The sequence below is a fragment of the Chaetodon auriga genome, chromosome 15, assembly GCF_051107435.1.
Source record: "Chaetodon auriga isolate fChaAug3 chromosome 15, fChaAug3.hap1, whole genome shotgun sequence".
Classification (NCBI taxonomy): Eukaryota; Metazoa; Chordata; class Actinopteri; order Chaetodontiformes; family Chaetodontidae; genus Chaetodon; species Chaetodon auriga.
Genome location: NC_135088.1, coordinates 18,857,705 through 18,869,460, shown reverse-complemented (window position 1 = coordinate 18,869,460; position 11,756 = coordinate 18,857,705). Strand labels below are relative to the sequence as shown.

General features: G+C 41.0%; 1 protein-coding gene across 1 annotated transcript; it reads left to right on the top strand.

The window, feature by feature from the left end:
* Nucleotides 1–775: 775 nt before the first annotated feature.
* dgat2 (diacylglycerol O-acyltransferase 2) lies at nucleotides 776–10,475 on the top strand. Its single transcript, XM_076750709.1, has 8 exons — nucleotides 776–865; nucleotides 2,573–2,701; nucleotides 2,978–3,085; nucleotides 3,634–3,704; nucleotides 6,702–6,906; nucleotides 7,959–8,133; nucleotides 9,344–9,546; nucleotides 9,760–10,475. The coding sequence occupies exons 1-8, from the start codon at nucleotides 826–828 to the stop codon at nucleotides 9,912–9,914; spliced, it is 1,086 nt and encodes a 361-aa protein (XP_076606824.1). The 5' UTR covers nucleotides 776–825; the 3' UTR covers nucleotides 9,915–10,475.
* Nucleotides 10,476–11,756: the final 1,281 nt, after the last annotated feature.

Sequence of the window (11,756 nt, the reverse complement as noted above, 5' to 3'; positions counted from 1 at the left end):
TCACAGCAGTAAACCTTACTGCTGAGAGTGTGAAATCAATAAACAAGCACAGTATTACATAAAGTATGTAATTACATTTGGCTGTTACCTCATCATTGAGAACAAACTGTACATGAAGTAAATGTAAGAATCCCATTTTATAACATAAACACATATTTGTCATGTGGGCTTTGCAGTCGACCGACCATGGGACATTCAGCATCATAATAAAAAGTAAGGAATGACTATAAGCCTGCACTCATAGGTAAGATAAAGCATCACAGAGTAGTTCACACACTCTTAATGTTAAATAAAAAAAACTGACTCCTTATACCTGGTTCAGAGCTCTGACAGAAGTATCACACAGTGTGACATCCCATAGTTGAAACACTGCTCATCTGGCTCATCCAAACCACAGATGCAGGTTTCCTCTGTTTGTAAAGGTGAGGCGGGATTAATGGTCAATCAGCTACATGTTCCATGTTTTTCACAGTTGACCCTCAACTGACCCACGTGACTCTGCCCATAAATGCACCGTGGAGGCGCAGCGGCGAAGCTCACTCAGACTCCTGCTTTCACACCTGCGGTCCAACGTGTTGCTGAACGGGGTGCACGCCTCGCCTCACGTCCGCGCTCCTTGCTAAATTACTAATAGATTTTGCGCTCTTGTCTCCGTGTTCGAGGCTCCTCCCCGCACTGATTAAATGCCCGCTCGGCGCTACAGCCGGCTGCAGTTGAAGCGGTGGTGACAGAGGAGCGGTAAGGCCGGACTTCCATCATCCTGACAGCAAGCAAACATCTGAGATTTCTCCTTCGGGCACCCTCACCGTCCAAGAAGCCTCAAGCATGAAGACCATTCTTGCTGCCTACTCCGGCGTCCTCAAAGGTAAGACGTTTTTTTTTTTTTTTTTGGATTGAGAAGTGGAACAAGGGGCCACCTGGAGCAAAAAAAGCAGAGTTGGTCAAACAAATCAGAGTTCCTGGAAGAGGTCAGAAAGACATGAACACACACACCACGGGTTAGATTTGATCTGTCACGCTGTGCTTTACTTTCTAGCACCTGCTGCTCATTCAAACCAAACTTACGCCTCAAATTGTTATTATTATAGCAGAAATAGTCTATGGGGAGTTCTGCAGAAATAGAATAGAAAACTGTCAAAAAACTCAAAACATTTTCGAAATTGTAAAAAGTATATACGATTTTTTTTTTAAAGTCATGATCTCATGTCTTTCATGAATTAGAAAGATGCCGCATGTCCTGCTGTAGGTGACACTAAAGGATATGAAAGATAGTTCACAATGAGCTGCTTCCAAGTCGAGTGCTATCAGTACTTAAGTCAACTTTATTCATCCAGCTAATTCAAACATCAGAAAATCGCAATGTGTCTCAGGAGGCTTTACAATCTGTGCAGCATGCCACATCTCCTGTCTTTAGACCATCCATTCAGGTGAGGTAAAGCTCCCCTGAAAACCCTTTTAATGGGGAAAAAAGTGGAAGAAACTTCAGGAAGGTCACCAGAGGAGGGGTCCCATCTTACGATGACAGGATTACAGATATATGTAGATTTTAAAACATATGTGGAGAGCATGCATCCAGGAGTATGTCAAGCAACTTCACCTGTCCCTAACCAGTCATCTGGCTGCGGGTTTTGCATTTCACTGCAGTTGAAGTCAACTGAAATTAAAATTTTAGGCTAAATGAAAGAATGACCCAAATGTGAATTAGTGATTGATTTGAAATTCTATACAAATAAATGATAAGGACAGCTCAGCAGCTCATTTCCTAAAGCTGAACATTTAAGCCATGAAGCACTGTACTCATATCAGCCACAGGATGGTGTTTCACAGACAAACACACCACCTGTACTTCATCTGCACCGCCTGATAGTGTCTGTGTACTCCTCTGTCTGGTGACCAGTTTGAACACATACTGTCAGAATTAGCCATCACAGGTTAAATCCTGGCCAACTATCCGTCTCTCCATCAGTCACTGGCACTGGTTCAAGCAGTGATAGCCTTTAAGGAGTCATAGCATCATAGTTTACAGGTAATTCCAACCAGCAGCCTGGTGCTGGGTTATTTTCAGTGTGCACACATGGGATTAGACGACAGTGCTTTCCGAGAGGAGAGATCTTCCTTCTTATTGGCTCTCATCGGTATGAGCTTGACTAGCTTTAGTCGCTCTTAATGTGTTTGTTACTTTACGCTCCCCCTTCGCTCACGCTCTCCTCATATGTAATTGCGAGGCTTCACTTTTATGGGCTGGTGACTGAAAAGAGCTGGTGAGTAGCAGAGACGCTGTGGCTTGGCTGAAATCGATGTTGGTGTAGGCCTCTTGGTAGCATGGTTTGACTGTGTTCTAGGAAATCATTAATCTCTACTTTGTTTGTCCATCTTTGGATTGGTTTAAGAATAGGAAGGTATTACAACTAGGGGTGTGTTAACTGTATCTTTTCAGTTTGATTTAGCATCAAATGCCTCTCTTCCTCATCTGTTTCAATTTCTGTAACTGTGTCGTCAATAATCCACCCACACAGTTTTGATAAACTCCTTTAACGCTGCGTTGTCTCATCTTGTACCTTTTCGTCTCCAGGCACTGGCTCCAGCATCCTCTCTGCCCTGCAGGACCTGCCCTCTGCATTCTGGCCCTGCAGATCCAAGATGGAAAAACATCTGCAGGTCATATCTGTGCTGCAGTGGGTCATCTCCTTCTTAGCCATGGGTGAGTGAGTGAGTGAGTGAGTGAGTGGTTTTGTATGTGGGTGCCGCTGTGCATTTCACTTAAGCCATAAGAAAGCAAAAAAAAAACAAAAAAAACAAACCTAGTAGAGTCAACATATAGTCTCATGAGAAGGTGGTCAGATCTCTGACTTCTTTCTTCCAGCCTTGGACACAATATAGTCTGTCAAATTTTAGGTAATTGATTTGTCTGTATTTAATAATGACAATCATTTCTATTGAAATGCTTGATTGTACTGTCTCCCCTCCGTCCCTCAAGGTGCTGCCTGCACTGTGCTGCTGATCTACATGTTCTGCACCGACTGCTGGCTTATTGCTGCCATTTACACTGCATGGCTCATCGTTGACTGGAACACCCCGAAAGAAGGCAAGACATTAAAGATGCCTATCAGCAATTAGTTGAACTATTGCCTAATAGTTCAATTTTGACTCCTCTGTGAAGAAAAACAACTGGTCTGATGATGATCTAACCATTGGTCATGTAATGATTAGCACAGACAGTGACTGCTGAATGTTTAGAGTGTTTACTTCTTAAATTGTTTCTGCCAGAGAGGTCACGCTTTGTGCTGATTCAGAGAAGGTGATACGGGCTGTTTTCAGCCCTGCTATCAGTGTGACTGATGTATCTCAACAACTGCTGAATGGATTCTCATAAAAATGTCCACAGACATTCTGTACAAATTTTTCAACACTATTGATGTATTTACTTACGCGGTTTTTCAATTGTGCTAACACAATTAGCCCATCAACAGAAAATTAAGTAGCAAGTGTGATAAATGTGTAATGGTTAAGTAAAACAAACCAATTTTAAGAGGTCAGTCTGGGCTCAGATAAGTCGCTAGTGAAAATAATTGTTAGTTGTAGCTCTAGTTTTGATGTGATTAAGGGATTCCTAATCCGCAATGTTCTCCTCAGGTGGCAGGAGGTCCTCTTGGGTGAGAAGCTGGACCGTGTGGACATATTTCAGAGACTACTTCCCAATCAGGGTAGGTAACTCTGTCAGTTTGTTGGTGTACTGTTGTTAATTTACCAAACCTAACCTTGAAACATCAGGAGAACAGTAGAGGAAAAGTAGAAATGAACCAGGAAAATGTGTGCATTTTGTTCCTATCACACATAATTTACACTTATTACTTATAACTCTTGCTTAGGATAGTTATTGTATCGTATGATTTAACTAGTTCACTGATTTCCATTTGTGCATAGGTTTGGCATTATAGATAAGCTTATCGGGGTGGATCGGGTATCAGCTAGTCTCCAAGCTGTTCCCTGTCTCATGTTGATTATGATGAGGGGGTGATGTTGGTGAGAGCTTTAGACTTTGCCCTGCCTGATGAGCTAAGGAGCAGTGCGAAGCTTGTTTTGCTGTCAGGTATTCCCCCACTGAATCTTAAGATGAGAGGGCAGCCCCGGGTCAGAGTATAGGACAAAGCGTTATCGCAAGCTGGAACGCGCACAATCACACGCACGCACGCACGCACACACACACTGCATACACTGTACAGCAGCCGTGTGCGACTCGTCTGTCGGTGAAGAAGTCGAAAGTCAAGGCTGGGGTGTGTTTAAAGGGAGGATATGTGTACTATGAGATTGCCTGCATGATTCCATCAGCTGTAAAAGGATTTTATTGAATCATCACTTTTGTAGATCAGCGCTGCAATCATTAGTTGAGTAATCAATAAGTGGATCTCCACAAAAGCAGTTAGCAACCCTACTGACCAGTTAGTTGTTGGAACATGCTCTCTTCCAGCTTCTCGATTAAGATCATTTGTGGCTTTTCTTTGATTTGTATCATTGTAAACTAAATATTTTTTTGCTTTGGACAAAACAAGTCAATTTATCCCATCACCTAAGACAGAGGAATAATGTGATGGACATTTTTCAATATTTTGTGTCATTTTAGAGATGAAACAATAGATTTTTTTTTTAATTGTTAGTTGCAGGCCCAGTTCAAGCAGACAGCGTTCTTGCTCTATCAAACAAAACTGATCCCTGTAAAAAAGATGGGATTGAATGTTTGTCAGATCTAATGCGTATTCCTGCTTTATCTTTCGTTTGCCTCTCACAGTGCTAATGAAACACAGGCTGTCATTCAGCTAGTCTGATTCCATCATTTCTTGACTAAGTGTGCTGCTCGTGTTATCAAAGAAAACTGACTGATTTTGTTTCACTCTAAAACCCATCAGTAAGGAGAAATGGTCTGTTCAGGTGTTGATGAGCATATTTACAGTACAGAGGGAAGAAAGAAAAGATGGCTGTCTAACTCAGGGGGAGCAATTTGATGTCCTACTTTTTGCAGCTGAACTTTGTTCATCACATTGATCTGCTCTGTGTGTACTAAGTAGCTGTTTGTTTGTCTCAGTGGGTTGATAAGATCATTCTCTTGTCACCAGGCCACTCTCTCATTTCTCTTCAAGAAAACTTTTAATTATGTATATTGCTGCAAGACAGCTGCAGACTTTTAACTTTCTGTCAGTGTTGAAATGTTAGTTATCAGCTTCTGACACAGGCTGAGTCTATAGATGAAAGTTCATCTCTTGTAGAGTTAAATAAATCAATTACAGGTGTATTAAGTGGCTCTTTTACTGCCTCATAGCTCAGGATAACCAGAATATATCTGCAGGGGCATAAACTGATTGTAGGGCGAGCGTTCTCCATTTATCATGAACGTACTGTATGGCTATTATTTGTGTGAGTTGGAAGCCAACAGGTCAAAGTGCGAACCAACTTTAAAATCAAAGAGAGGATTGTAAGAAGTGTGACTGTTATGAAAACAGTTAAATGAATGTCTGCGCACGTATGCCTCAACACAGGAAACAAAGACCCTTCTGTAATATGTGTGCTTTTTTTTACACTAACCATTCAATCTTGTCCAGCCTCCATCTCTTTACTGTCTCCTCTAACTATACAAGCTGTTAAATGCTGCGTGCATCTCCCTCGGCCCCACTGTGACCCCTTTACATCTGCCATGCCAGGTGGAGTCCTTGCGGTACTATGGGGATCTTGAATGTGATTTCCTTTGCTAATGTGGTTATGCAACTCTTGTGTTTGACCAGCTACTAAGGGAGCTTTGTGTACACATTGTGATGGATCTAAGTCTACAGTGCAGTTTCTGTGAGATTCTGCAGTTTCATAATTTCCAACATGAGATCAAGAGGTTAAAATAATGCTGACGACGTGTTAACTGGCTTTTATGGCGGTACATTAGCAGACAGAGGAGAGTCATGTCAGGTTTGAGCTGATAAGGATGTCCTAGTTTTACTAAAACACAAACTGTGTCCCAAATACCATGGACTAATTCTAAGCCAGCCTTGAGTATGTATCACGTTCACACAGGAAAAGTAACAAAAGTAATAAACTGTATTCATATATGTAAACATATCCATGTATATAGATACTCCCTGGTGTACAATTAAAGGGGTAGCTGCAGTATGCATGAAGCTGTGCATCTTTCACTATATTTTATAGACCAAGCGATTGATGGATCAATCAACCAAGAAAATAATCTGTGGATTAACAATTAAAATAATCATTAGTTGTAGCCAACAACATGCAGTGACATCATTTCCTCTCAGTATATAACAGTAAAAAATGTTGATTTTTTTTTTTTTATTTGCATATGAACTTCAAAATGTAGTTGACTGTGAAGGTTACAATGATATTATTCATAATTTTATTATTTAATTTTAGTTTATTTGTGCAACTCCTCTCAAAAACAATGTACACAAAATGAGCAGAAAATCAAAGATGCAGAATAAAATCAACCAGACAGGAAATGGTACAACACCAAGCCTGAGATTAGAATAAAGTGTAGTTTTTACTGTGTATAATCAGTGTTCAGTATGGAATTGGCTTCTGTTCTCAAGCCTTTCAGCCATATTGGTCACATGACATTTCTCCTATCAGATGTTCCCAGTCTAGCAGTGTGCCCCTCATATGGAAATCAGCCTTACACTGGTCCTCTTTGTGCTATTGTCCTCCAGCTAATTAAAACCCACAACCTGCTGCCCAACCGGAACTACATATTTGGCTACCATCCCCACGGCATCTTCTGTTTCGGTGCTTTCTGCAACTTTGGGACAGAGGCCACAGGCTTCTCCAAGAAATTCCCAGGCATCAAGCCTTCCCTGGCAACCCTGGCAGGAAACTTCCGCTTGCCCGTCCTTCGAGACTACCTGATGTCTGGAGGTGAGATGACGTGAAAAGTCACAGAGCCTTGTAATGTCTGATAAAGTCGATAGCTGTATCTGTTGGAGAATGGACCTTTGTCCTGTTGTACAGCTGAAATCGCTTCTGTTTACTTGAATCTGCTGAGTGCACTGACTTGATAGAGCTGTTCTGTTCTGAAGGGCTGTTTGCTGTTCAGGCTTCATCTTTGCCCATAGATATTGTATGCACATGCTGTAGGTCATTATAGGTTATTTTACAAATTATTTCAAAATGTTTCACGTGCAAACAGCCCTCACAGGACTTTCTGTGACCTTTTTTTTTTTTTTTGCTCTAATGTGTGATGCAACATTTTTATCTGTAAAATCAATTCTTTCTTTTTTTCCCTTTCTTTTTATTTTTTTTTTTGAAGCAATGCTTTTATTTTCAGATGCAGTAGATGAGATTTTGCTCATCCTTAAAGGGACAGTTCACCCCGAAATCTTTTTTTTTTTTATTTCTCCTCTTGCCTATACTGCTGTTTATCCTACTGGATTGTTTGGGTGTGAGTTGCCGACTTCTGGAGATCTCAGCTGTAAAGCTTCTCTCAAATGTAATGGAGCTAGATGGCATTGCTGTCTCTTAACAGAAATCATGACCTGGTAACTCAAGATAACTCACAGACCTTGCAGTTATACCCATCAACCGTATCACTGTGCAGAAGTGTGCATCTACTCCACTAACCCTAGCCTGACTCTATCTTGTGGAGATTAGTTTATATCTAGCCAATACTGATAGGTAATGTTACAGCTCAGCCAAGGAGGACATTAATGTTCACATCCCGTGATGTCACGAGCACAAGCCCCTCATCCATGAGCAGACAGAGTTCCACAGAGTTCCTTCTGTGCAGAGATACGTCTGGTGGGTGTAGCTTGGTAGAAAGAAAATTAGTTCCTACATGAAACCGCTCATAACAACATCTGTGGGTTATCTTGAGACATCTCCTACTTCACTGAAAAGTCGATTGTATTCTCACTTGTGCACAACTTAACTGCAATTTGAATCATCTTTCCACATCTTTTTTTCCCTCTCAGGTATCTGTCCAGTGAACAGGAACTCCATCGACTACCTGCTGTCACGTAACGGGATGGGAAATGCTGTGGTCATCGTTGTCGGAGGAGCAGCCGAGTCTCTGCAGTGTACTCCCGGCATGAATTCTGTCACCCTGAAGAACCGTAAAGGTTTTGTGAGGCTGGCCCTGCAGAAAGGGTGAGCTGGCTGCACAACATTCACACACAAAGACACGTGCAGTTACAGCAACTAAACACAGGCTTGGCCAAATCTGTTTTGAGTGTGAACATATCATTCTCAGGGCTGCAGTGACTCATTGTTTTGAATAAACCCTCAATTATTACTCATAGAAAGGGTGGAAGTGACCTCACAGGGAGCATTACCAAAAGCTCTTTATGGCCTGCAGCACCCTTTTGGAAGGGTCAGACTGTGTGAGCTGGCATTGGGCTGTGCTCCGCCGTGCATTAATCACTACAACAAACTGGAGGGGAAGTGGACCCAGTTTGTCTCGCTGACCCCAACAAGCCTGATTCCTTCTCAGATATCCCTGTGGATCTCAGGGGGCACCTTGTCCAAAGAAGCTTAGCACTCGCTAGAAAAGACATGCAGTTATGCAGAACTTAATTCATAACAACTAGGTTAGCATTCCAGCTGAACTAAGCCCGGACTGTGAGTTGAGGTCACTTTGAGTTCGCTTTCTGGAAATTTTATGACTTGGATTTGACGCATGTTCAGTTTTTTGTTTTTGTTTTTTCTTTTCTTATTTCTTGTAAGATACTAGATTGTTTTATCTCGGCAGGTCTTGAAACAGTATTCCAAAGAAATAGTCTGAGGAGGAAATAATAAGTTACTTTTGAAGTGCTCAGAGCTCACAGAAATATGTAACCATTGAGGAGGGGTCATGAAGTGACTCTGTATTGTTTTGAAGGGCCACAAGCCAAAAAATCTTGGGAACCGTTGGTGTAGACACTGCTGTATGCAAGGACTGGTTAATGGACAGTATGAAACACATCCATAAATGATAGTGAGCCATCATGAAAGTAAGAGTGAGTCATTGAGTGTAAATTGACTTCAAAGCCAGGGTAGCCCTTATTATGACTAAGATGTTAGGACACATTATGTAATATAACAGTAAAAATATCGACGGTTAAAATTAAGGTTATATAAAAGTGACATAACAAGTCTGCCAAGTTTGGGTTAAATAGACATTATCCTTGTTAGAAGCATTATATTGCTTTACATTTATTGAGTCTCCACCATTAGACACTTTTTTTTATATTACATTAAATGTTTTACTCACTTATTTGTTGGTTTATTGCAGAAATCTGTTCACATCTGCTGTTTCTGTTTAGCAACATTTTTGGAGATGTACATTCTGAGTTGAGTTACCTGCTCTGTGTTTCCTCAGGTCTGACCTGGTTCCCGTGTATTCCTTTGGAGAGAACGACGTCTACAAGCAGGTGATCTTTGAGGAGGGGACCTACTGGAGAACTGTGCAAAGGAGGTTACAGAAGATCTTAGGCTTTGCCCCGTGCCTTTTTCATGGATGTGGCCTCTTCTTTGGAAACTCCTGGGGCATCGTGCCTTATTGCAAGCCTATCACCACCATAGGCAAGTTTGTCTGCTAATGTTTGGTCAGTGTGATTCAGAAAGGTACAAATTAGGGTTATCTTTAAAATGTCAACTGTCCTCCAATACTCTACTGCAACAAACTCTGAACAGATTAACAGAACAGACAAAGTCAGTATTTGTTTCATGAGTGTATGAATGGTGAACACTGAAGATTCTAGTTTTTTAGTTTAATCCTCTCCTGCTCTGTTATAGTTGGCGAGCCGATCACCGTGCCAAAAATTGAGGATCCAACAGAGGAGATGGTGGATCTGTACCACTCAATGTACATCAGGTCCCTCCAGGGCCTTTTTGACAAGTACAAGACCCGGTTTGGCCTGAAAGAAAGCGACGTCCTGTACATCCAGTGAAGGGATGAGAGGGCCCTGTTGAAGCTCTGAACTGTGGCAGCATCTTCAGACCTCCCCCGCCCCCTTACCCACCCTGTCCCTGTCCAATCTTGGTGCCCGGTTTGGATTATCTCTGGACTGCAAACTCTACACATGAGCACGTTTGCTAAAGAAACCTTTGCCCTCTGGATTGACTCAAACATGCACACACACACAAAAACACACACATGCATAAACTCATGTTAGTCTCGGTTGGACAAAGTTGCACCAAATCCCACATCAAAAAGCGTGCCTTGTGTTTTTTTTTTTTTTTTGACATTTCTTAATGAGGGCATCAAGCTTGGACTGTCCCATCTGTGCAGAGGGGGGTCAGTTCCACTAGATGGAGCTAGAAGGTAACATGCAGGATTTAAACAAAGTGCCAATGTTTTCTTTCACTCATGCATCCATGTAATTCTCCCTAAGCTCTTTAAGATCCTACTAGCTAAATGCACAAACAATGCAAATGGAACTTACCACTTTATTATTGGGATAATAAGCCCAAAGATTAATTGAGCCAAAGACCTACGTTGTCTCCACAGATGTATGAAAGTGAAGGAATTCTACAGAGTGGATCTATATTGTGAATGCACAATACACATGTGCCTGTGAATGCCATAAAGTATTAATTGTATTCAGTAGCGAGGAAAAAGCCTGTTTTAGTGCCTGTCCCTCAATGAATATTTCTGATGCACTTTCTGTATTGTTGATTACCTTCAGAAGTTTTTGTCTCAAGAAAAATGCCTTTTGATATGAGAATTTTCCAAGATGGTCATTGTGCTGCTTGGTTTGATTTCCCTTTCATGTCCTATTGGTGTCCAGGTCTGGATCGATGTCTTTGCCTATGCAACAAAAACTACAGTGATGTCTTGTGTGTTCAAGCATTTTGGAAAGTTTTGAGCTGCAATTGAGGAATATTAAGTTTCACTTGGATGTTTGATGATTCCAGTATACAGTGGATCTCTGGGTAACCATGTAATGGGTGATGATCGAAAAGGAAGGGATTATACCAGTCTTATTACTGGTATTATGTTTGAGGGTGTCACTGGTACTTTTGTAAAATAAGACTATGTGAGTATAGAATATATCAACATAGGTTTGTGTCATGTTGGTGGGTGGTAAGTTATAAAATTGTCATTTGAAGAACAATTTTCTTGACCATTGTGACTTCTTATAAAGAGCAGTGTAATCCATGTGCAAGAAATTTGCAAGAAATAAACAGACCTGTCTAGATGATGAATGGCATCCTCTGTCTGCCAATATTTAAATTAAACTTTTGTATGTTTTCAGAAGGAGATGTGTGTGTTTTTGCGTCTTGTTTTTGGACATAGTTTATCCATCACTTTGAGATATTTCTGATGCTACAGCTTTTTCTCAGATTTACTCCAAAGACAGCCGTTTGATAATGCATTGTGGCACATGTTCAGGCTTAAACGTACAAAGTCCCCCTAAAGTGGCTACAAGGCTGTTAAAGTAATTTATACCACAGTATGAAGTATGCAGTACTTTGTATTGAAGTTACATTATATGTGAAATTACAAGCCGTAAACACAGAAAAACTAAGCAATATTCCATCAAATGGAAATATTCCAGATGAATCAAGGTCATTTTCCACAGTTGTAAGTATGAAGTAGTAGAAAATGGAAATACTCAAAAATGCTGGAAACTCGCCAATGTTGATAAGAAAATGTTCGATACAAAAAATATTAGGACAACCTGATTGCAGCATTAATGCTTTTTGAGAACTTATTTTGTACACTAACAAGCCATTTGTCAAAACATGCAGGGCCTTTGATAAATACGCATGGCAGAGTATTCCAGCAG